General features: G+C 45.0%; 1 protein-coding gene across 1 annotated transcript; it reads left to right on the top strand.

The window, feature by feature from the left end:
- Window positions 1–18019: 18019 nt before the first annotated feature.
- Window positions 18020–26587, top strand: CAPSL (calcyphosine like). The gene is made up of 4 exons (XM_077760229.1): window positions 18020–18156; window positions 20815–20992; window positions 21279–21488; window positions 26486–26587. The coding sequence occupies exons 1-4, from the start codon at window positions 18020–18022 to the stop codon at window positions 26585–26587; spliced, it is 627 nt and encodes a 208-aa protein (XP_077616355.1).

Below are 26587 nucleotides of genomic sequence, written 5' to 3'. Positions count from 1 at the left end.
CTCAGAAGACAAACAACCTGGGCTTTCACAGCTACCCGATTTCCTAGGCAACAAAAGTGTAAACTTGAGAAAAGGCAGAACCAGGGTAGGGATTGACAGTGAGCTGAGCCACTCAGGCTGTTAATCTGCTTTAGTGATTCCAGGCCGTGCAATCAGCCTGAAGGGGTTGGCCAGCAAGTCTGAGGAGAGGAGGGGACTGGGAGGAAGGTGGATGGAGGAGCAGAGCCCTCCCAGAGGAGTGGGAGCGTCCCTAGTTTCAGATCCCAGCAACTGGCGGCAGCAGGTTAGCATTTAAGGTAAATCAATATTTTTGATCTATTATGTTGACTTGATCACTTTGTTTAGATTTAGCTAAACAGAGAAAGAAAGACCCGGAGAAGAGGAAAAGTGTTACTTTGTAAAGAGAAAATGAACAGTTGGTGAGAGTTCTTGGTTGTCAATCTAGGGAGGAACTAGCTGGGTTCTGGGAGAGGCTTTTGTCATCTTTGTAAAGAGGTGCTCAAGTAAAAATTTAAAAATATATTTTTTTTATTTGTTAAAGGGAAAGGAAATAAACATCACTGAGCAGTCACTATGTACTAGGTACCTATGGATGAAGTGTTGCTGTGAATTGCTTCAGTTATCCTGTATGACGATTCAAAAATTCAAGAAGATTAAATATCTCCAAGTTATTTGCAATTAAAAGATTGAGCTTTGATTCAGGCCTTGGTTTTTCTGACACTCAAGATGTGCTTTCCTTGCCATACCTTGCTGAACTGACCATAGAGACTCAGAAAGAAACAGAATTCTTACGAAAGTGGGCTGGCGTAGCTTGCCATAACTTGTAAGTGGATTTGATTTATCACAAAATAGAGAAGGGTCTTAGTAAATAGTAATATCTTGAAGTCAGTCTGGGGTATAGTTAAAGAATACTAAGTAGATGAAACTGTTACTTGTTTTTAGGGCTCTTATTATTTTTTTCTCAAAATCTTATAGCTACAGAAATGTCTTTATTTTGTAACTGTGTATTTTAAATATTGAGATTTAAATCGTGGACATTCATTTATGTTCAAATAGCAATAGTCTCATAACAATAGCAGTGATCAATTCCAAACAGCAATCTAGTAGCATCGTCCTAGGTGCTGATGATATGAAGACAGAAGACACAAAGTTTACAACCTTTGTCCTTAAGGACCTTATAGAAGGACAGGCAGTTCTTAAAGCAGAGTTACATCAGACTTCAACATGGATGCTATTTGGCTTTTGCACAGATTATACAAAGAAAGACGCAAGCTGTATCACTCTGGTGAGGGTGGTTATGTGAGGCTTCATCATAGTGATATATATGGAAGAACAAGACTTCTCTAGGCCAACAAGTGATGGAGGGTGTTCTTTAATGCAGGACTACATGTACAAAGGCACAGAGACAGAATACGATAGTGTGTTTGGGGAATGTGAGTGAGTATAAATGTACAGTAGATTTTAAAACAGTGGAGAATTACTAGAAACAAGACTGGAGAGACAGTCAGGGCCAATGGATACCTCAAGTGTTAAGATGTTTGCTCTTTACCTGCACACATGGGAGAGCCACTAAAGGTTTTTTTGATTAGAGTGTGAAGTTCACATTTCCATTGTGTAAAGATTGCTTTGACAGTCATCTGGCGGATGGTTAGAGAAGGGAAGACTGGAGACAAGGAACCCGCTAAGAGGCAATGGCAGTAGTGGAAATGGGAAATGACCAGGTCCTGAATTAAGGTGGTAGCCATGGCCATGGAGGTGATGGAGGGAACAGAGATGCAAGGTGTGTCAAGATGGTGAAATCCTATAGTACTTGGTGGCTGATTCGATGTAGAGGGTGAGAAGGAGTCTAGGGTAATGCAGTGAATGACCTCCGGAAATGATTTTGTGATTTCCTGAGGCAAGGAATAAGTAGGAAAAGATAATGAACTTGGCTCTGGAACATTAAACTTGAGGTGTCTGTAGGTCATTGAAGTATGCACATTTTGTGGGAATTAGAAATGTAGTTCTGAAGCTAACACAAATAAATAACACAAATAAAGATTTGGGCGCCATCACTGCATCAGTGGATGTGGCTAAGACACAGTCATGGAATGATGTGAGAGCATGATGAGGGGAAATAACCGAATCCTGGGAAACAGTAGCATTTAAAAAAGCAGGCAGAAGACAAGTGAGAAGCAAAATAGGTCAGAACTCAGAGGAAGGGAGGCAGAGGAAAGTAGATTCATAGACACTGAGAAAAAAGTTTTAAGAAGGAAGAATGGTCAATAGAGCCAACTGCTGGGCAAGGTGAAGTAGAAACTAGAAGTGACTGTTGAAGTTGGCCATCAGGTTGGCAATGCTTCCTGAGAGAACGTTCAGTGGAGGGACAGTGGAGACCAGAGTACAGTGGACTGAAGTGTTGATGGAACATGAGAAAGTGGAGAAACTAGAGACTCTTTCAGGTAGTTGGGCTCTGAAGGCAGATAGCCAGAAGCTGTCTTGGTTGGAGGGACCACTGCAGATTCATGAACTAAAAACAGGAGCTGGTGGAGGGGAGGAAAGGGGCACAGTGGAGGGTTGAAGAGGGGTTAAAATTAATGTTGTAGGTGGAGATTATCCTTAAGTGGAAGGAAATTCCAAACTTCCTCTGGAGGAAGGAGCACAAAGCCAGGATGGTTTCAGAGATAAATACCTTTGTAGATTGGGAGGAGGTGATATGAGTGAGTTCATCTCTGTTTGTATTGTGATTTTCAAGGTAAGGTGTGGAGAAGAGCAGCATAGGTTGAAAAGACTGAAAGAGGCATCTAACCAGTCATATAAAAGTATAGTTGACTGTTTAGGAGGCCCAGCTGTGATTAAAGAATAAATATGCAGGGGTATCTGTACGTCTTGGCCTGTTAGTTTGTTCAGTTGCACTTCACCGCCCCTAAAGAGAGGGCACATGGAGAAATCAAGCCAAGTTAGGAAGCCTAAGGGAGGGTAAGAGGCTGACAAGTGTTGAGGACAGAGGCTCTGGTAAGGGGTGATTAGAATGATATGCTGAAGGGTCTAGGATGGAGAGGGGAGGAAATGGATCCAGAAGCTGGTGACACGCAGGAGGGCCAGGGGCAACAGGTCTGGCCAGGGGAGGTCTTATTCCTGACAGAACTTGACTAAGGTTCCCTTGAGGGTGGGATTCATCTGCTCTACGTTCCCTGAGCTTTGAGGCCTGTAAGCAGTCCGCCAGGAATGCAGGCCCGTTATCACTGCACGTTGTGGCTGGAAAGCTGAAGCGGGGAACAATTCCTTCTTTGAATTCCTGGTGGGGGTCTCAGCACAGATAGGGGAGGGAGCTATGTCTGTCTCCTTACCAGCTGCTGTCTTGGCTGCTTTGTCTGCTAGACGGTTTCCACATACTGTAGGGTTGTCTACCTTCTGGTATTCTTTGCAGTATAGAACTGTAACTTCTTTTGGAAGCCGGACAGCCTCAAGGGGCTTTAGTATTTCCTATTTGTAGATTGACCCATGGATGTGTAGCAGGTGTACCGGGAGTTGGTTGACTCGCTTGTCCTTGCTAATGGTGAGGGCTTGGATCAATGCATGTCACTGCATACCCTGCCTTTTGAACGTTGTCTGCGATGAAACTGCTAATGTCACTGAACAAGGTGAGGTCTGGGTTCTGCTGGGCCTGGTCACGCAGATATGGGGGGCTTGCAAATACTCTACTGTCCACCTCAGAACAGTCATGATCCCTTTTCTCTTCCTCAGAAGGTAAGAAAATTGTAGGGTTCAGTGTCTGCACTGTTTTAAGAGTGACCCATAGATTCTCACAGAGGAGACTCTGGTATTGTGCTAGCTGGGAGTTGGAGAGGCATGAGAGACACGACAGCATGAGGGACCTTGACATTTAGTTCTTGTCCCCAAGTGAGTTTATCTGCCTCTTTAACGAGCAGAACTGTGGCTGCTAGTGCCCTAAGGCACGGTGGCCATCCTGCCGCCACTGGGTCCAGCCTCTTCTATTGGCTGTTGCTGAGGGCCAAAGGTCTGTGGGAGATCCCCAAGGGCAACCTTTTCCTTCTCATGCACAAAGAAATTAAAAGGTGTTTCTATATTTGGCAGGCCAAGGGCTGGTGCCTGACCAAAGGCGGTCTTTATCTCTAGGAAGGAGGCTTTGGCCTCCTCTGTCCACACAGGGGGTTCTCAATCTGGCCCTAGTACTCTCGTTTCTTGGGTGCCCTATCCCAAGAGGAGGAAGCCCAAGTATCAGACTTGCTGTTGGCAGATCTGTGCCTTTTTCCATGAGATCTGATACCCTGAGTCTGACAAGAGTTGGAGGAGGACCCTTGTACCCTCTGTACAATTCTCTTGGGTGTCACTGGCAAGGAGCAGGTCATCCACATACTGGAGAAAGGTGGTGTGTGGCCTCCTTTGGAAAGCCAGCGAGGTCCTTGGCCAGTGCCTTTCCAAAGAGGGCAGGTGAGTTTTTTTGATGCCCTGTGTCTGGTTCAGACCATTCAAAGACAAACAAGGGTTGGCTCTGGGGGGCCAAGCAGAGGCAGAAGAAGGCATCCTTTAAGTCTTGGCAGGTGAACCAGCTGGCAGAGCCTGGATTTAGCTAAGGAGGGTGTACAGGTTTGGGACCACCAGGTACAAGGCTTGAACTGTTCAGTACCCTCCTCCCGCCTTCTTGACTGGCAAGAGCGGGGTATTCCAGGGTGATCGGCATTCAATCAGAATGCCTGCTTTTTTGGATGCCTGCCTTTGCCTCTTGTGGGAGGTGATACTGCCACTGTCTCTGCAGTTGAGCCCCTGGGATTAACTCTACAATGTTGGGCGCCCCGTTGTGGGCAAGTCCAGGGGGGTTGTCCTTGGCTCACAAAGTGGGGAAGGCAGTTCTGTATTCAGGTGGGTAGCTTGGTTGGGCCTGGGCACAGAATAGCCTCCATTTGGATCCAGTTGGGGGCTGGTGTGTCCCATTTGCTCAAAGGTTATTTGGGCCCCTAGTTTTGAGGGTGTATCACGGCTGAGGAGAGGGATAGGGCACTCAGATAGGTAGAGGAACCATGCTGTACCGTGTGGCCCTCAAGTTCGCATAAGTCATAATTGGGCCTCCTACTTTTTTTTGACCGTGGGCTCATGGGGGCCAGAAAGAAGTGAGCCTGGTCCCCTTCAATCTGAATCTATTCCTGCGAGGCCTATGAAGTCTTTTTTTGCAAGATTCTTGTGCACATCAGCTGTGTTTCTGGGACTTTTCCCAGTTAGGACATTTATTCTTTGAATGTTCTTTGTCCTTGCAGTGGGCTCACTGACCCCTTGCTAAGGAGGTTCTGGGCCTCCCTCCTTTGGGTGGCTGGACCTTCCCAGTCCTTTTGTCGTGGCTTTCTTGTGCCTTGGGGCCAAGCGGGGTATAAGCCTGCATAGCCTCTCATAATAATCCCTGGGGGATTCCCCTTGCGGCCGGGCATATTCATGGGCCTCTTAGTTCCTGCTCGGATCCCCCGGAGGAGAGCCTCTTAGTACCAGCAGCTATGGACAGGCATCTGGAGAGGGTCTGCGCCTGGCCAAGGGCACAATCTAGCCGCTGATATGGGGGAGTCCGGAGGTGTTAAGGAGACCAAACGTGGTAGAATATCGGGAACCAGGGGGTTCATCTGGCAGGGACAAGATTGGTTTTTTCTCTGGATCATTGGTGAGAATTTGTGGAGGTTGGGACTTCTGTTGACCTTTCTTGGGCTACTTTGTCGAGGTGACTAAGACCCTAGGCTGTCCCTGTTTGTTGCAGGTAAATTGCACCCAAGGGGGAAGGGTTTGGGCAATCTCTAACCAGGAGTTGATACAGGAACTGATCAGGGTTATCTGGGTCTCCGGCGACAACATGCCAGATGCGGCAGATGGTTGGGACACCTAAGGTTCCCTCTGAGGGCCATCCTACACCAAAAGTGAGCTGGAATAATTCACATAATTCCATAGTCTCCAGAAAACCTCTTCTTTGCACAGTCCCAACCCCAAAATGTTCCCGTGAGGTGGTGTCTCAAAGACAGACAAAAGGGTGGGGGTGCCCCCTCTAATGAGGAGACCAGTCAGATGCCCATCTGGCCATGTCCCAAAGGGACTTAGGTGACACTTAGCCATAGCCATCTCAGCTTTGTGGTTTACGATTGGAAGCTATTCCGATGCCGCCGTAGACTGTATGCCATTCACCACGGACTCTCAGAGAGGCTCACTCAGACTCTGTAGGCTTTTGGAGACCTTAAGGGTGCTCACTGTGGAGCTACAGAATCGAACTTGGCAAGCAAGCCAGACCGAATCTCACATTTCACATTCACATACACACCAGAGGTTTTTACATTCCCTCCCGCAGAATTTCTATGGATGAGACAACTGGGGTCTCCAGGGAGTGATCAGCTCCCCCTTCTACCACTATGGTTGGGCAGGACAGGACAGATTTAGGGCCCAGGCTTTACTGGTTTCTGACATCGTTTCCAGGGCCTCACCTGCCAAGTCACCTCCAGTCCGATGGGAATGGCGAGGGGCCGGCCGGAGGCGACTGAGCTGGAGACTGCTGAAATTCAGGCAGGGTGCACCTTCGCAGTTCCTCGCCATTTCCCCAAACCTGTGGCAACAACGGCCCAGCGCCGTTGGGGTTGGTTTTCCTGGTCAGGGAACCAAATGTTATGGAATTTGGTCTGGATCACCAGGTGGAAAAACCAAGCGGCACTCGGAGATCTTGGAAGGCAGAAGGTTTATTTTATACTGGTGGGCTCAGAGGAGATCACTCTCCAGAGGTCTGAGCTTCAAGCATCAACAGAGGCAACAATTTATATACCTTATTTCCACGGCAAGGGGAGTGGGAAGGAAGACCTGAAAAGGGAGCCTTTGGGCAGGGACTCGAATTCCCCTATCAGTCCTGTTAGCCATCTTATAACACATTTTCCCCTATCATTTCCTCCTCTTTATAAACACAACCTGAAGGAAAGCAATGTACCCAGCCAGAAATTACATTTCTCAACTATCTTAGTCTGGGCTGTTATAGCAAAATACCACAGACTGCAGCTTATAAAAATGAAAATTTATTTCTCACAATTCCACAGGCTGGAAGTCCAGGATCAAAACACCAGAATGATGGAGCCCTCTTCCATGCTGGTGTAGAGCCAGCACCTTCATGCTGTGTCCTCAGGTAGTAGAAGGGTCAAGCCTCTTGGAGCCTCTTTTATAAGGCATTAATTCCCTCCTTGAAGGCTCTACCCTTATGATTTAGGTACCTCCAGAAGCCCCCACCTCCTAATACCAGAAGTGAGGATTTCAACCTATGAATTTTGGAAGGACAGAAACTTTCAGATCACAGCACCAGCCTCTGCAGGAGCCACCAATGAGATTTAAGTGGAAGGAGTTGGGTGGAGTCTCGTGGGATCCATTAAGGGGGGATGACTCAGCTAGGAAGTGCATTCTTCTTGCCTTCTGCTCTTTTCTGCTGCCTGCGGTGTGGAAGTCATGGTGGGAGCAGCTTTGTTAATTTTGTAACTTCAGGCAACTTTGAGGATAAAAACAATGGTAAGGTAGAAAGATAGCGCTTCCTTGGGACATTCACTCTTTGAAATGCCTCCAGACTTCCTTTACACCAGAGGAAAATAAACCTCTGTCATTTTCAGAGACAATAACATGTTTCTGTCATGCATATCTAGACACAATTCCTGTCTGATATGCCAGTCTACACTGATGTTGACACTATGACATTGGATTTCCATCCATCAACACTTCTTGGTTTTCTGGACGTTATCAGTTAGGAACCTGCAAATAATTGGGTGGATTTCTAAGTGGCTATAAAATAAACATTAAATAGACAAATGACTCCAAAGGAAACATTTTAAGGGACCATAAAATAGCTAGTATGTAAGTAATTTTGGTTTCTAATGTTGACAAAATACAAGTGGTATTCAGACATTTATTCCCTTAATTCCCATCTAATAGAGCAGAAGATACACAGTTGAGGTTTGTCCTTGCAGTGAGTTTGAAATGGGGAATTGGGGGGGGGGGTGCGCCTGGTTTGTTCCAAGAGCATAGTCACTAAAACCAGGGAGTTTGGAAAAAAATTTATTTTTCTTTTGTGTTTCTTTTTTTTTTCATTTTGTACACGAATCCAGCCAAATCTTTGCTTACTTTTGTGTAGCTTAGATCTTTTTTAGTCTGCTTCTTTAAGATTTTTCATGTGGCAGGCTGCATGACCAGAATACATTGCAAGTAATTTCCTGGTAAAAACTCCAGAGACTCAAGGCACAGCAAGATGGAGAAGGAGACAGCAAGGAGAGTGTTATTAAGTCAGCTCCTGGTTCCAGAGATTCCCAGGGGATGCTCATTATAAGGATCTTGTAACCCTGGGGCTTCTGTGCTTTATGAAGCCTAGTATCACATTGTGTTAGTTATATGGGTCCTTGAATATCACACTAAAGATATTTCTCATTCTCTTCTTGGCCAAAAATGCTGCAGAGGTTGCCAGATGTTGATAAAATTCTACTGAGAGGGGCACCCGGTGGCTCAGTTGGTTAAGCATCTGACACATGATCTCAGCTCAGGTCTTGATCTGAATGTCGTGAGCTCAAGCCCTGTGTTGGGCTCCATGTTGGGCCCAATACTGGATTGTGGAGCCTACTTTAAAAATTCTGCTGAGAGAACAGTTTATAATGGAGTTACTTGATCTCTCCTTCCACTTCTCAGGGGGAGCTGAGTCTCTCCTCACACTGGATTGTTAGTTATTTTTCCTAGGTAAAGGTCAATATCTAGGGTCAACCCAAGCATGTAGGAATAAGATTTTGCCAGTTGTATCAGTTAGTAATACTTTTGGCTGTAAGTAACAGGGAACATGACCAAAGGTATTTTGAGCAAATAGGGGCATATGTTCCTCATAAGCCGGGAGTGTGGAGTCAGGCAATTGCTGACACTGGTTCATCAGCACGGTGATGGTAGGGCTCTAAGTTGGTATCTCTGTGATTCCTGTGACTTTCCCTTGTGATCGCACAGAGACTGCCACATTTCTGGACAGTGCATTCTCGTTCAAGGCAGGAAGAGGCAAAGGAGATGGAAGAGTTCTCCCAGAGCCCTCAGTACTTTTCAACTGAGTCTCTGGCCAGAATTCATTCCTGTGGCCACCCAAACGAAAGTGGAATGTAGCAGAGAAAGGAGACTGGACTGACATTTGAAAAGCCTGTCGACAGTGTCTGGAAAATCAGTTGTAGTTCAAATCCAACAAAGTTAAAACTACCTTGAGAAATGTCAACTCCTGTAAGGGACCTTGGCTGTCTCATTCATTAGTATTGTGTAGCACATAATAGGTGTTCACTAAATATAAGTTGACTTTAGGACCAGGACTAGAGCGAGGCAAAGTAGGCACCTAGGGAACAATATTTAAGGAGGCACTCACTCTGAGGCTCAGGCAAAGTACAAGGTTGACATTGGAACATTCCTGAGATAGGAGGCTTCCTTGAACACTGCAACCTAGGAGCGCCTGGGTAGCTCAGTAGGCATCCTACTTCAGCTCAGGTCATGATCTCGTGGTTCCTGAGTTCGAGCCCCACATTGGGCTCTGTGCTGACAGCTCAGAGTCTGGAGCCTGCTTCAAATTCTGTGTCTCCCTTTATCTCTGCCCCTCCCCTGCTTGTGTGTGCACTCTCTCTCCCAAAAATAAACATTAAAGAATTAAAAAACAAACAAACCCCAAAACATTGCATCTCAGACACCTACATGAATTGCAGTCCTGGTTGAATTAATAAAATGAAATTTCAAGAAGATGCATGAAGTAGACAATTTAAAACACTGATATTTATACATTATTCTCAAATTGTGCCATATCATAAACATTAAAATGAGGACTTAAATCACACCCCAAAGAAAGGCAGAAAGAATAAAAGACTATGGCTTAGCAGAGGTTCTAGAGAAACCTGCCTATTGACAACAGCTAAAGCATGAATTTTAAGCATCTTAAGAAAATGTATATTGTCAGAGAGAACCTGATAAGGTGCCAGACTTCAGTGCCATCTCATTTGTACAGTGTGCCCATGCCATTGAAGAGTAGATTCCATACTATCATACTTTAAATCTACACAGAAGTTGGCAATGCAAACAAAACCCAGCTGTTTCATATATTCATATGTTGTGGAATAATTATAAACGTAATTTGTGGGAAAAGAGTAAATATAATGGAAGATAATCAGCACAGTAGCTTTACATTTAGATTTCAGGAAAAAAACAAAACAAAACCCCTTGCACAGCACTCTGCTAACTGAGCGAAGACCCTAATTGGGGAGAGAAAGGGATTGCATCTAGCGCCTGTGTGTGGCCTGTCTTTGCTCTGTGAGGCTGTCCCCTTCCCTCCTCTGCAGTGAAATCCTTCCAGCGCTGCAAGGCAGTCTCTTCCTCGAAGCTTTTGCTTTCCTTCTCGTTTCATGGGCCTTCTCGGAATTCCCAAAGCAGTTTATGAGCACGATGACCTAGCTGTTGACGGCAGAGACTTGGGCAGGACACACCTAGCTGTCAGCCCTGACTCTGCCACTGATTTGTGGCACTTTCTCAGCCCAGCGACCTGGGTCTATGCTGACTTCCTGGAATAGGGCAGCAACATTTGATAGAACCCACTACATGAGGCCTCGTGCTCATGGGAGTAAAGCCAAAGCTGAGGCATAGGTGTGGCCCCCAGACTGGTTACAATTGTGGTTATTACCACTTCTCTTCCTGCCGGGATCCGATCCTATGTTAGCTTCCCCTCTTGCCTCCAGCCCCCTCCTCAAGGTCTCACTCCTGCCGCCAGACAGTCTTCACAGCTCCTGTCACTTAGATTCTCAAACTGGTGTACATGAAAAATCTCTGGAAACATTAAAATATAGAAACCGGCACTCACACCTAGAGAGTCAAGCTTCACGTATTTGGGGTGTGGTGTGGACATCTTTCAACATCATCCCTGGGGCTCTCGTTGTCCCTGATGATCCCAGTTCTTTCTCTACAGCAGGGCTGCTCAGCCCCACTCAGTACTACTGGTATTCTGGGCTAGAGAATTCTTGGTTGTCAAGGGCTCTCCTTGTACATTGTAGGATATTTAGCAGCATCGCTGGCCTCTACTCATGGGATGCCAGTAGCACCCCTCACCCCTGTTCTGACAACCAAAAATGTCTCCAAATATTGTCAAATGCCCCCTGGAGTCAGGGAGTGGGTGGGCAGAGTGAGTGAAGTCATACCTGCCTGGAACAACAGCTCTATTTCACCTGCAGAATTAGCACAGTCCCTTGTATAGCTAGAGGTGCTAAGGGTCTGTTTAGCTGAATTGAGCTCAGATGGGTCCAATGAAGGATCTCTCAGGATGTCAACGACCCTGACACACATCTGTGATTATACCTGGGGGGGTGTGTGTGTGTGTCCCAATATTCTATTGCAGAAACTATGTCTTTCTTCAAATCGCCTGAGTCTTTCATTTCAGTCTCAGAGGAGGCACATCCTAGCCACCTGCTGGCTACTCTGAGCACCGGGATCTAATACTTATTCCAGAGGAGCATTTTCTATGGGGAAACCTCTTGAGGAACCATGGGTTTTGCCATCTACCACACAGCAATAATTAATTTGTTGAATGGACTGGAGTCAGTGGAGATAGCTTAATTTTTCCCAACCATTACCTTCAAACATGGTCTGTTGTATGTCTCATTCCATTCCTGGATGACATTTCAAGTATTAAAAGATGCACGGAGTCAAAATAAAAATTTCAGTCTTACATCCTGTTCTCATGTAGAGAAAAGGTAAAAACCACTGCAAGTCCTCCATTCCCATGGGGATGGCCCTTATGTACAGGGTCAAATCTGAGCTAGCAGATGGGAAAAGGTTTGGCTTGGATGTGAGCTATAGAGAAGGCAAGTATGACTTTCACCTCTTAAGAATGAGCTTGGAGCCCCATGGGGCCCCTGTGTGTCTCAGTCGGTTGAGTGTCTGACTTTGGCTCAGGTCATGATCTCACGGTTCATGGGTTCAAGACCCGCGTCAGGCTCTGTGCTGACAGCTCAGAGCCTGGAGCCTGTTTCGGATTCTGTGTCTCCCTCTCTGCCCCTTCCCCACTCGTGCTCTGTCTCTCTTTAAAAAAAAAAAGAAAAAAAGAATGAGCTTGGAGCCTTAAAGTTTTAGCAGCAGCTACCTACCCTTTACATTGCCTTACCCATTTCTTTTCTCTAAATAGAAGAATGTTTAAAATCACAAGGAGCTATTATAGCACACTGGGTCCCTTGCTACTGAAATGGTTAATGAAATGGCACAGGTATTTAACAGTTACAGAAATTCCTAAAAATGCCTTTAAGGCAACACTCACTACATGGCCTGGGAGGCTGTAGGGAAACTGCACTTGATCGCATCAAGAGGCAGGAGAGGTCTTTGGAAAGATTGGATGGCTTTGCTGGCTGTTGCTGTTCTCACGGGCTCGGCTTGTGGGGCTTCCTCAGTAGGACAGGTTCCTCAAGGCACGCACTGTCCCCCTGTCCCAGCACCCTGAGCCCTAGGATGCAAAGAAGGACTGTCCAGGCAAAACCAGGTCCAACGGTCATGGTGCACATCCCCGTCCAGCCAGGCGAGGCCAGCCCGCTGCTGCTCCTCCTCCTCAGCACGCAGCCCACCTCCCCTACCATGTGCTGCCTCTACCATGTGTGCAAGCCCTTCCCNTCATGGTGCACATCCCCGTCCAGCCAGGCGAGGCCAGCCCGCTGCTGCTCCTCCTCCTCAGCACGCGGCCCACCTCCCCTACCATGTGTGCAAGCCCTTCCTGTTTCCCTAATTCTGTCCCAACTCTTACAGGCTAACTCTCTGCTCTCTGAAGTTTACCCAAGCTTGGGCGCCTGGGTGGCTCAGTTGGTTAGGCCTCCGACTTCGGCTGGGGGCATGGTCTCACCGTTTGTCAGTTCGAGCCCCACATCGGGCTCGGTGCTGACAGCCTGGAGCCTGAAACCTCCCTTGGTTTCTGTGTCTTCCTCTCTCTTTCTCTCTGCACCTCTCCCTACTTGTGGTCTGTCTCTCAAAAATAAATAAATAGTAAGATTAAAAAAAAAAAAAGGTTTACCCAAGCTGACTAAACCTGCTTCAGCTCCCTCTGTTCCTTCATACAACCAACCTTTTCCTGAAAGATGAAAACCGGAAGTGTAGTATCACAGAAAACAGAAAGGGTAGTGTTCTTTAGAGGGTGGAGTGAGACATTTCCTTTGGGTTTTTGCATCAGAGAGGATATGGAAGACCTTGGTGTTTTTTCTTAATGGATGTCAGGACAAATGATGCATGGGGCTGTCTGGTTTTAAGACCCACCTCTGTGTTGCATATTGTTGGGGTGTAGGTTCACGAGAGAGGTGAGCGAGATATGTAATTCAGCTTATTGCCACTAGAGGGAGACAGAGACAGACACAGAGACAGAAACAGATGCACGGAGAGATGTAATTCAGCTCATTGCCACTAGAAGACACCAAAGACCACAGCCTGGGGCTTGAGAAGTTTCTCACAAAGTTCAGGTTAATTCTGCACCTGACTCAGCAAAGAAGACTTTAACTGAGAATCATGAAGAGACAGATCTCCCTGCATTTTTAGCTTTCCAAATCCTGTCCCACAATGATTCTTAAAATCCAAGAAGAGCACTCTGGCAGTGACGGGCAGCTGTGCACCAGGATAGTGCGATGAAAGAGCCTTAACTAGCGACCATGTGAGAAGACCCGGTGACCATCCTGCAAAAGACTACTTTGACTTTGCTGCTGGTGGCTCCACTCGGCCAGTGCCCCACGTCTCCAGGTCTCCGCATCTTCTTGCTCTGTGCATGTTCCTCCTCACCAGCCGGTGGGGGTGGGGTGGGGGTGGGGAGCTCTAAGCAAGCCCTCTGGCTGCCACGGCTGAGCCCTGCCTCCCCTTTAGACTGCACATCCATGTACTCTCCGTCTCAGATCTCTTCACCTTTCTCTGTCCCCGCTGCCAATACCTCCATCCAGTCAGCATGACCTCTCACCTGGCTGTCCCCAGCCTGTGCCACCTTCCCATCCACTGTCCACACTGAACCAGAGGGCTCTTTGACAATGCAAACTGTCACTCTCTCACTGAAGCCCTTTGTGATCTGTTGCTCTCAGTACAGGACCCAAACTGCCCAGCACGGTGTCCCAGGCTCCTTGTGATCTGGTGCCTGCTTCCCTGCCCACTTTCATCTTTCTCCAACTCGCCACTTTCCACATTCCCTCCTTTTGGCCACAATGCTTCCCCTCACCACCCACCCGCCCTATGGCAGTCATACTACAATATTTGTGTTTCTGTAATAATACTGTTTTCTCTTTCGCTTTGGCCTTGGCACCTGGAAAATGCCCAATGCCTTTCCTTCTTTCACTCCTCACTACCTTAGCCTGGATGACTACTCTTTCCTTTAAGATGAAAGCTTAAACATCACCTCCTCTGAGAAGTCTTCAGAAAGCCCCCTGCAAGGCAGGTTAGCACCCTCTTCTGATTTGTTGTGGCTGAGTAGTGGGGTGCTCCCTGCCATTCCCATTCGCGGAAGCATTGTTTCTTATTCCTTCTTCCCCAGTCTAACCCAGTGCCCAATTAACTAAGCCCTTACTAAATATTTGGCGGCAAAATGGACCCAGTACACCTGGCCCACGGAAGTGGGCAGACGCAGTGCCAACACCAGGTGGCGCTGCGGCCACGTGCATCGGGAGGGGAGGGATCCTCTTTCTGGCCTTGCCCTGGCAAGGCTGGGCCTCCTCTGTTGTCACCTGCTTGCTTCTCGAGGCTCCGGGAGGTGTCTTCTGCAGTCAAGGACTCTCTTTGTGCCCCGCTGTGACGTCGATGACACAAGTCTGGGGACAGACTCTGGCCCAGGTGCCTGGAGCCTTAATGCAAGCTTGTCTGGAATCCCTGAATGTCTCTCTTCTTCCCCAAGACCTTGAAAGCCCCCAGTTCTTACCAAACCCTGTGTCCTGCCCTGCTTAAGTGGGGGACTTCAGTACTTAAATTTAGGGTTCTGTGCTATTCAAGGGCTTGCCTCTCAGAGTAATCCTTCCTCTGCAGCCCTGGTGCCCAGAAAACAGCACGCAAAGCCTATTAGCTGTTTGTCCATGAAATGTGTAACTAAATGAGGAAAGAGAATGGTTAATATGGGTGTTTCAAGTATCATGGTAAGAACGAAGTTTTTGTTTTTGTTTTCCCTGAATATATCAAATTCTACTCCAGAGGTAATCATTAGCGTGGTCACTGTGTCTAGTTGGCCACAGGAGATAGACGGGCAGGGTGTTTTCCTGGACTCTACTCTGCTCTCCTATGAGTGAGTGCCATGAAACTGTGCTTCCAGATTCTTTTATATTATTTCACAAAGGTGGTGAAGTCGAGAGAGGTCTGCTTGAAAGTCACAAGATCTATGTTTGGGTGTGAGCCAAGACTTTGGGACAAGTTGCTTTACCAGACCACACCTCAGTCCCCCAGTCTGCTGATGGGGGGTGGGCGGGGCGCCGGGGCCATCATTCAGGGTCTCCCATGATGTGTGAATTCCCGGGAGCCACACTGATGGCACCCCACTTGCCTTATCTGTGAAACAGAAATCACAGCTATAAGTAGCTCATAAGGTTCTGTTAATTGAGATAAAATTTACATAACGTGAAATTAGTCACTTAAAAACATACCGTACATTCATAATGTTGTGCAACCACCGCCTTCGTAGAGTTCCAAAACATTAAAGCCGTACCTGTTAAGCAGTCACTTCCCCCGGGCCTTGGCCATGACCAGTGCTGACGGCCAGCTCAGAGCCTGGAGCCTGTTTCAGATTCTGTGTCTCCCTCTTTCTTTGACCCTCCCCTGCTCACGCTCTCTCTCTCTCTCTTTCTCTCTCTCTGAAATAAATAAAAACATAAACAAAACAAAAAAGAATGAGGAGCGCACGGTGTTGCTGCCTTTCTTGCTCCGGTGGAGGGAGGCGGGGTGAGGCTGGGGCCACTACCACCAGCAACATCTGCTCAGAGCTAGTAGGTGCCTCAGACGAGGGTGCGTAAGGGAGCAGGAGGTGGCCGGGGTGAACTGGTGTTTTCATACAGAACCTGGGGATTCTGATAGTGGCTGGAGCACTCTGTGGAGGTGGCATTCGGGCCAGAAGCTGGGGACAAGCTCCTGGAGTCATCAGCTTGACATCCGGTGGCAAAATAGTAACAGGGAAGTGCAGGTGTGAAGAAGGCTAATGCTGCCAGGGAGGCAGTTGATGTGGGCTGTGGACGAGATCGCTGAGGGGAGTGTGAACACTATGGACAACGGCCCCACAGCAGCTGAGAGGAGGTCTCCAAAAGCGGCATGGGTGGTCGTCTGGAATTCTGGCACACCTGTGCTTCCGGTGCTGGAGGAAGCAAGGAGGGAACCACATAGCTTTGGGCAGAGCAATTTCTTCTTAATGTGGAATAAAGAGGGCAGGACTGAACAGACAAAAGCCTCCTTGCCCTGGTGTCCAAGAGAACTGAGAAGAATTACTCACACTTGCATCCATGTAGCGGGAATTAGAATGCGGGTCAAGGAGGAGGGAACCCGTAAGATGGCTCTTAGGAGGTGCTGTAGGCAACGAGGCAGGCCAGCGTGCGCATCCCTGACTTACCTATTCTGGGCTCAGTTTTGGGTCTGAGCTCCCCTCCCTTCAAAGTTAAACAATGTGATCTTTGTGGGGGAGAATTTATAGCTTGTATTGGAGATGAACAGCCTTAGAGACTGTGAATCTGAGAGGTGTCATCTCCAATGACAAGAATCCCCTCCTAATGTGGCCCTCAGGACAAATGTCAGCACTTGGCCCTGGATGGGGGGCCCTTGAGCCAAGGGCAGATCCATTTGAACACCATCTTTCTGCATCTTGAATGCCGTGTTTGCATAGCCTTCAACTGTCTTGCTCATTCATTCACAATTCACATTTAACAAAGTAATTTCTAGAATCCCTCATTTACATGAGTCAGTGAGTTCAAAAGAGGATAAGTTGTTTTTGGAACAGGGAGGAACTTTCAGATCATTTATTTAGTTTTAATTTTTAATTTTTTTAACTTTATTTTTGAGAGAAGAGAGAGAGAGAGACAGCATGAGCAGGGGAGGGTCAGAGAGAGAGAGATACAGAATCTGAAGACAGGCTCCAGGTTCTGAGCTGTCAGCACAGAGCCTGACGTGGGGCTCGAACCCACGAACTGTGAGATCATGACCTGAGCCAAAGTCGGACGCTTAACTGACTGAGCCACCCAGGTGCCCCTCAGATCATTTAATCCAATCCTTCCATTTGACAGAGGAGGAGAAACCAGAGACCCTGAGATTTGCACAGACATCTCTGGGAGTGGGTTGGAGTCTGGACTCAAACTCGGTCTCCAGGTTCCCAGGCCACCGTGCTTCCCACTGTTGTGCAAATTCTGAAAGCTCCAGCCCCAATGCAGGAGTACATGTGTGGCTCAGGGACCTCTCAGGAGAGGATGCTTCACTGCAGTCTCTGAATATTCAAAACACAAAAGCCAAACTGGAAAAAAGGTAGTATATCTATTTGTCAGGAGAGAGTTAACGTCCATTTACCTTTTTCTGTCCTGAGAATCTAGGTGTTAATGGACACTAGTCTGTGCATCAAAACATGCTAGTTACTGGGAGGAATCATGCAGTGTTGAGAATCTCAGTCAAGACAGAAACAATAAAAGTTAATGTTTAAACCAAAGATGAGAATGTTAAATGTGGAGTCAAAGGGGAACATGTAGAATGCTAAATAAAAGAATAAAGTATATAAGGCTGACCCACAAAGGAGAGTTAGGGAAGTGAGACTCTATTTTCTGGTAGGAGGAGGGTTTCAGCACGATGACCGTGTAACTGGGAAAGGCTGTTTATTTGTAACTGTTGTCCAGGCTAGAGAAATCGGGTGTTCTCTGGACTAAATAAGTAAGAAATATGCTGGGCACATAGTTGGTCTAAATAAAAGTTGGAGATTCTGAGAGGCTTGAGGCTGTTTCTTGGAGAGATTGCTGTCACCCTGAAGGGCCAGAAGCAGGTGAGAAGCTGAGCTCTGCTAACATGCTGTGAACTCTCCTCTCAGATGGCGGGGACAGCACGCCATGACCGAGAGATGGCGATCCAGGCCAAGAGAAAGCTCACCACGGCCACTGATCCCATTGAAAGACTCCGACTTCAGTGCCTGGCCAGGGGCTCCGCAGGCATCAAAGGACTTGGCAGGTAGGGTCCCGGCCATGGGGAGGCAGGATGCTGCCAGGTGAGGCTAATACTAGCTGTGTGACCTTGACCAAGTCTTGTTCTTCTAGGGTCTCAGTTCCCTATTTGTAAAATACAGTTTGTAAAATTTGATCTCTGAAGTCCCTTGTGACAGTTTTTGGTTCTTAGTCCCAGATTCAGCAAGGCTGTGTCTGCAACGAGAGCACAGCTCCTGGGACAAATTTGAAGTGAAGGGAGAAGCGTACCCAGGTCCCAGGGACACCCAGCAGGATGCAGAGAGGGACTCTGCTGGAAACTGTGACAATGGGGGCCAGCTTGGAAGAGGGAAGAGGGTGTTCTCAGGAAGTCACGTCTTGCTCACCTCCAAAGGGCACTGGAATTGCCTGTGGGATATTCACTGCCGGTGGTCTTCTTCCAACTCCATAGGGTCTGTCCCCTGACCCTCTGAGAGTGTGAGAAGTCCTCAGGACCAGGAGAAAGAGATTGTGAGCCTCCAGCTGGCAGGATCTCTTTTTAACGGACCCCGTGGAGTGCCAGCCATGGGCCAGGTGGTTGTATGTTCGTGGGTGAACGAGGCTTCTCCAGGCCCCAGGCAGGACTTAGACTAAAGAAACTGACTGTCACAAAAATGAGAATCTCCGTGGTGATGTTAAGTGTTAGAGAAATACAGGGCGCCACAGCAGGGGCGTCCAACCTCACATTGGAGGTTATAGACGACCTCACTTACAGCGAAGAACTTACTGAGCGTTGGGGATGTCACCTTCAACAGTCTCAAACTCTCAGACTAAGCCTGGCTCTGTCTAAAGCCCAGACTGTGGGCATGTGGATCCTGGTGGCCAGGAGGTCACAGTCCAGCAAGAAGACTAGCCCACTTCCCTTCAATACTGTATCACCCCAACCTACAACCTCCACATCTCTCACCCTGGACCCGTATCATTGCCCGTGGTGCAAACCCCTCAGGAACACTGCCCTCTCTCCACTCACTGGCCCACTCAGTTGAGTCCCTCTTGCTGCCTATCCACCCCCCAACCCCTCCTAGTCCTTTCATTGTGAGCCAGTTTATTGGCTCATCCTTGGCATTTTGCTCCACTGTGTGCTCTGTCTTGGCCTCTTTACTAGTTTTGCCCTTCTCTCAATCTCTCCTCAACTCAAGTGGAACTTGCCCCCCTAATTTTCCTCTCATGATTAGACTGGAGCTATGGTTTTATGGGACCACAGAAGTAAAGTGCCATTTTCATCACATCATGTCAAGGATGCATACCATCAACATGATTTATCATTATTGGTGTTGATCTTTACCACCTGGCTGAGGTTGCGTTTGGCTTCTCCAATGNAATTCTACAGAAAGAGAAATTTGTCTTTTTCTAAATAATATTTATTTATTTATTTAATAATTTATTTAAACCAATATGGACTCATTGATATTTATTTTTTACTTTGTGTTACAATTTAACACTATTTTGTTGCTCGAACTCTTGAAGTTTGGGCTTTGGAAGCTCTTTCAGTTGGCTCCTATGTCCCTTCGATGTATCCCCATCAGTGTTAAGTTTATGTGCTTGTTTGTTTTGATCACTTCCTTACTTTCTGTACAAGATACTCCAAGCTCATCTTGCATATGTCATGTCCCAGTTCTAGAATCAGACATTTCTCCAAGAAGCCCCGTTCCTTTTATTGGATAATTGTATTATAAACCAAGGTCTAGGCTCTAGATGTGCTTGTGGTTACTTCTAGGTGTTACTTCTTCTAGATTCTCTTAGCTGACAGAACAAGAAAGTATATGTGTAAACATATGTACATATCTATAGCTATTTTTATATGTAATCATCTGTGTTTATATTAAGCTAAACATGAGTTCATATGTCTCCAACTCTAGCCTATTACCACATGCATCTGACCATTCTAGCCTCCTCCCCTGGCTTATCTATAAATTCCTATTTCAACAGTGATAAACCTGGCTCCCACCATCTGCCATCGATTTACTTAATTGTTCAATTCCAGTATACCTTATAGTAATGTCAGAATTCTTAACTTAAATCTCCATGGGAAATATTGTTGTCAACTAGATTCCAGTGCTTATCTGTAGTTCCTTTTGCCTTTAGTCCTACAGACTCTACTCATCTCCAGAGCCACTTAAGTCAGCACCTTCTTACCCCACCTCCCCCCAAGTTTGAGGTTGTTTCAAACTTTAGTAATACAGTTGAGTTCCCTTGTCACTGTCCACCTTCCTTCCTGGGATTCCCTAACCTCCTAAATAGTTATTTTAAAATTTGCATACACTGAATTTTACTCTTTGTACTCTGCAGCTCTATGGGCTTTCACAAGTGTATCATGTATCCACCATTATAGGTGGGTTACACTGTCCTAAAAATTCCCTGTTGCTCCATTTATTCTCTTCCTTCCTTTTTCTTTTTATTGTCCATATAGTTTTGCCTTTTGCAAAATGTCATAGAATTAGGATCATTTAGTACATTTTCTGTTAAAGCTTTTGTTTTATGAGATGCCGGGAAGAGGCTCTCCAATTTTGGAAGGAGGGTACAGAGAATAACCTTGAGAGTGGTTTATTTTTAAATCTTTATGCTGACATCTTATTCTCTGTTCTTTCTTTCCTGTGTGTGTGTGTGTGTGTGTGTGTGTGTGCATGCATGTGTGCATTTTCTTCAGAGTGTTTCGAATTATGGATGACAATAACAACCGAACCCTTGATTTCAAAGAATTTCTGAAAGGGCTAAATGATTATGCTGTGGTCATGGAAAAGGAAGAGGCAGAAGAGCTCTTCCGGAGGTTTGATAAAGATGGAAATGGAACAATAGACTTCAATGAATTCCTTCTCACGTTAAGAGTAAGTGGCCTCATGAATAAGTGTATCTGCTGAGTTTGGCTTCACGTGGTTTGGGTTGGCTATTTTGAGGTTTTGTTTTCAGAAGTTGTTACTGTGCTGTGGAGGAGATGGGAAGGAGATTGACAACATGTTTAGGGACTTTTGGAGTAACAATAATGCATGTCATTTTAACAGCAGACAAACAAATTCATACCACTGAGAGGAATCAGATATTTCATCATATATCTTACCAAAAAAGCTCATTTGCTTCTTTTGTCTGTACATGTGTTTCTATCTATTTATCTAGCCTCCAATGTCTAGAGCCAGGAAAGAGGTAATTATGCAAGCTTTTAGGAAGTTAGACAAAACTGGAGACGGAGTTATAACAATTGAAGATCTTCGTGAGGTGTATAATGTGAAACACCATCCTAAGTACCAAAATGGAGAATGGACGGAGGAACAAGTATTCAGGAAATTTCTGGATAACTTTGATTCACCCTATGACAAAGATGGATTGGTAAGTAAAAGAGCTTAACTTAAGTGGAATTTCTTCTGTCGAATTTGTAATTGAAATTAGGTAATAGGTCCAAAGCCTTAAAAAATACTTATAACATATTCATTATAAATAGGAATAAAATATTTCCTTAGAGACTATTTAGAAAGTTGGGAATGAAAGTGATAATATATGTGTGTGTGCACATATATTGGTGGGGAAGCCACATACAGCTAAATATCTATCATCTGGAGAACATGATATTTTGATTTAACACTCCATTCATGGTTACTTATATTTACCATACTTAGCCAGCCACATTCCAATGAACTAGAGTAAAGCCTATTTAACCTCAAAATGAAATAATGATTTAATTTTTTGGAACACAATTCACAAAGTATTTCAGGATATTGAAGTGCTTTTCACACTCATCCTTACAATATCATTTGTCATCACACTTTGTTATGTGGCAGTGCCATTTAAGGGAAGCTTTCAGTAAAGGGAATGCCAGATAACAGAATTTACTTCGATTTCATCTTGTGTAGGCTTTGAGATTAACTTGCATTTCTAAACTATAGTGAACTTAAAAACACCCCATTTCCATTAACTGGTATCTTCAAGTTATGAACACATAGCTTGGTAGGGTAAGGAATTACATTTCTGCAACTGTGTCCAGGCTGAGATGACAATGTCATCTGTCTTTTATCAACAGCCATAAGTGGGCTTTTGAACTCAGAACAGTTCTGCTCTTAGGTGTCCTGAAGGCTCTGATGATGGGGAAGGGAATGCTCTACTTCAGCCACAGTTAGCAGCAGCAGACCCCTGGGGAGGGTTCCTCCGAACCCCTGTGTCACACAGGAAGGAGTAGAGGGGCGTTGGGCAGGAAGAAAATATATTAATGACAGGAATAGGAAACAAGGCTTCCCCTTCTTAAGGGAGTTACCCCTAACTTTTGCTATGAAATTTCATTGTGAGTCTTATTAGCAAGGGGCTAGGGGAATAGAAAGGTGCACTTTTTATCCTTCCTACTGACATTTTCTTCTTGGGGACAGAGAAATACCCTTCATTTCAGTTGAAGGGACTACAGACGTAGATTTAAAAAAGGGGGGTGGGTAGATTCTGCAGGGTAGCCTAATGCTTAGGGACAGAGGTAACAGAACTAAACCATATGTTTTCTTCCAACATTGTTGGCCTTTGATCTTTGAAATGGCAGTGGAAAAATAGTCAACTGCCATTTCCCCAAATTAGCCCGCCTCTATATGAGATCCCAGGGTGTGCTTGCCTCCTCTCTGCAGGTGGTTCCTTCTCCTCGTTGTCAGGGGAAACCTCAGCTGCCCTTTTCTCTAACCCAAGTGAAAGTAGCCCGTTGTTATGATTCAGCTTATTTAAAGTTCCCACTCCTGTCCCTTTTCACATTTATTTTAACAAGCCATCTTAAGTTCTGAAATACTCATAAAGGCCATTGGGGTTTTTAGTAGTTAACAGTATTTGATATCACCTGACTATCACAGACCCTGTATTAATATATAGCTGACTGTGCATGATCATCATCTGGGTTACGTATTAATAATGTACATTGCTGGCTGCACCACAGAACTACAGAATCCGATTACTTTTGGGTGGAGATCAAGGATTTACAGTTTTAGTAAGTGCCCCAGATGGCTCTTATTCACATTCATATTTGAGATCCCTGTCTCTAAAAGATTCAGAAGTGCTTTTTTAAGCACTTTTTTCTTTTACTACATATAATATACACATGAACCTCATTTGGCATAATTATGGATCTGGATCATTTATTGACTACCTATCTACTGGGTATTGTGCTAAGGGTTTTAGAGGGATATCTCACTTAAAAGACATAATGAAAATGTTTTTGGAAAGTGATGTACAATTCAAACTTTTGCACATTGAATCATGTTTTAAATGCACAAAGAACTATTGACGTAAACAAACAACGTGATAAATTCTTTTATAAAGAGAAGAATTAGTCCTTAATTTAGCTTTTTCAAATTGAGTTGTTTTATACATTAAGATTTCTTATGGTGAAGCATAGCTATGCTTGAAGCCAGTGCAGTTATATATGGTTAAAAAATGTAGCTGATATCAAAATAAGATAGAATTTAGAATAAGCCAAGAAATTTAATATACTCCGGGGCACCTGGGTGGCTCAGTCGGTTGAGCGTCCGACTTCATTATCACACGATTTGTGGGTTCAAGCCCTGCATCGGGCTTTGTGCTGATGGCTAGCTCAGAGCCTGGAGCCTGCTTCAGATTCTGTGTCTCCTTCTCTCTCTGACCCTCCCCTGCTCAGGCTGTCTCTCTCTCTCTCAGAAATAAATAAAAAACATTAAAAAATTTTTAAAAAGATAAAGAAATTTAGCATATTCCTTATGATGTCGAAAGTTGTGAATTTTTGATAGTTTAGGCTGAGTTCTCAGGTGGTCATAAAAACTCCTAGTTTTGTAGCAGTCATGGATTTTGATGTAATGGATCCTGTGCTAATATTCCTCACGCCCCACCCCCAGAGCCCCCTGTGCACCAGAAGCCATATGGATGGAAGTATGAAAGCAACCAAATCATGTATGAAGTGAACCTTCTTCGCTCTAATTCTACCCCTAAGCCCCACCCTCATTGGGTGAGATTTACACTTCTTACTTTTCTATTTTTATTTTTTAAAATGTTTATTTATTTCGAGAGAGAGAGAAAGAGAGAGCATATGAGCGGGGGAGGGGCAGAGAGAGAGGGAGACAGAATTCTAAGCACTGGCAGTGTGGAGCCTGACACGGGGCTCAAACTGACAAAGTGTGAGAGCATGACCTAAGCCAAAAATCAGGAGTTGGATGTTTAACCCACTGAGCCACCCAGGTGTCCCACTTCTTACTTTTTTAATATCTAGGTTTGGGAGGTTTCATTTGTATATGTTATTTTACAATTACAAATATATTTTTTAAATCTCTCAGAAGTAGATTAGGCTTTGAGAGAATATGGGTCTTGCTGTCTTCTCTCATACAGAAAGTTTTTAATAATTAAAATATTTTAATACATTACTGAGTGTATATAAACAACCTAAACTTATTTTATGATTTTTCTAATCAGTCTGAAACATATAAAACAGTACTGTGTTCTGTATCATGACTCAAATACTTCCAGTGCTCCCATTTAGGACCTTCTCCATTGTTTAACAAGTATTCTATCAATGCAGGGTAGCATAGTCAAGAGGCTGACCAAAAGCAGGGGTGTCCATTCTCTTACTTTTTACTAATATCAAACAAAATAATTAAGTAGGAATAGTTTTCATGACTGAAAGTAATTTACTACAATGAAGAAAAACTTGGAGAAATTATAGGATTTGCGATTCAGGCTATTCTGAGTATAAATTGAGTCTCAGAAAACAAACAAACACTTCACTAAGAATAACTGATGGCCTTTTTTGAAATGATCAGATACATTAGTTCTGATGTCTGGTGTTACATAATCTGACTTCCAGATAAGGTTTAATGCTGGATAAATGGGAAATGCAAAGGAGGACGTAAGTAAAGAAATTGAAGAAAGGAGAATATTAATGGTATTCTAATTTTTAATAAAAGCTATGCACATATTTATTTCTACTTCCAGACCACCAAAGAGTCCATCTCAACTATTAGTTCAGTTCAATGACTTTCTTCTCTCTGCTTTTTATTATTTTGTGTGTGGGGGAGGTAAGTACAGGGAGAGAAATATAGATCCCCTGACTTTTTGTTCTCTGTCCACTTATGATTACAGTAAAAAAAAAAAAGGCAAGTTGGTCAATCAGTTTATATGATTCTTAGAAGATGCAGGTAGGCACTCTGGAAGAGGGGTTTAGAATTATTAATGGATTTCACTTTTTGTGATGTTTTTAATCCCTCGTGACATTTAAAATTGAGGGCTAACTAGAGGCACCTGAGTGGCTTAGTTGATTAAGGGATTGACTTTGGCTCAGGTCATGATCTCACAGTTTGTGGGTTCAAGCCCTGAGTCAGGCTCTGAGCTGTCAGCTGTCTGAGCCTGCTTTGGATTCTGTGTCTCCCTCTCTCTCTGCCCTTCCCCCACTCGTACTCTGTCTCTCTCTCTCAAAAATAAACATTAAAAAAATTTAAATTGAGGGCTAACTAGAGAACAACAGATTTCTCAAACAGCCATCGTTGTCATGTCTGTGTCCTCCCATGGAAGCGGCGCTGTACTTTGGGCTAGATTGATTGGTCACAGAGATCCTTCACACAGGAAGACAATTCTTCCCTGAGTCAACTAATCCTGCTAGCCAGTATGGTTGAATTGCAGTGTACGTATCACTGACAGATATTAAAAAACTAATAGTGATACCTGTTGTTTCTTCTTCTTAGAAGGAAAGTGATATAAAATCTAGCCTTGAAAAACACATGGTTGCTATTCCAAAAAGACAGTTCTAAGAATAGGATGGAGAGAAGCCAGACTAGTGTGAGGGGGCATGGAGCAAGGGGTGCCTTATCTGACTCACTTTGTGCCTCAAATGAGTAATTTCTGTCTTAAAAAAGCATGAAGCTAAGGAGTATTTAACTATAAATCTGTTTCTTTATCCTCTTTTTAAGAGAGGATAGAATTCCACTTTTTAAGAGGTACAACATTACTTGCCCTCACCCCAGGACATGCCGTGTTGTTTCTGACGTGTCACAGAAAACCCGTACTAACTACAGCTAAAGAAACTTGTTTCTTACTCTGAATTTCAGTCTCACTGATCCGAACAGATGGGCTCCTGCTCTTAAAGAGAGGCGAGAACCTATATTTCACTTTCCATTTAAGTCGGTCTGGAAATTTTCAAGACTTTTTACTCATCTTTCCCTCTGCCACCCATCACGGCCATCCTCAACTTGACTCTTTGCTCTTGTCTGAGATCTATTCTTGATCTGTGTCACTAAAAGCCTCCTTCACCAAAGTTCCCTCCCATTTACAGGTACTAGAAATAGGCTTCCATTGAAATGGTGGGAAGCAAAGTTATGTTTTTGTTTCTAACTTTTCTACTGCAGGTGACCCCCGAGGAATTTATGAACTACTATGCAGGGGTGAGCGCATCCATTGACACTGATGTGTATTTCATCGTCATGATGAGAACTGCCTGGAAGCTCTAA

Source organism: Crocuta crocuta, unplaced genomic scaffold (assembly GCF_008692635.1).
Source record: "Crocuta crocuta isolate KB4526 unplaced genomic scaffold, BGI_CrCroc_1.0 scaffold150, whole genome shotgun sequence".
Classification (NCBI taxonomy): domain Eukaryota; kingdom Metazoa; phylum Chordata; class Mammalia; order Carnivora; family Hyaenidae; genus Crocuta; species Crocuta crocuta.
Note: the sequence above shows the minus strand (reverse complement) of the source record. Positions and strands in the feature narration are given on the sequence as shown.

Bases quoted from the DNA above. Each gene is read 5' to 3' on its own strand.
- CAPSL (XM_077760229.1), top strand. From the start codon at position 18,020: ATGGCGGGGACAGCACGCCATGACCGAGAGATGGCGATCCAGGCCAAG. The intron at 20,993-21,278 runs GTAAGTGGCCTC...CTATTTATCTAG, and splicing joins AATTCCTTCTCACGTTAAGA to CCTCCAATGTCTAGAGCCAG. The intron at 21,489-26,485 runs GTAAGTAAAAGA...TTTCTACTGCAG, and splicing joins CCTATGACAAAGATGGATTG to GTGACCCCCGAGGAATTTAT.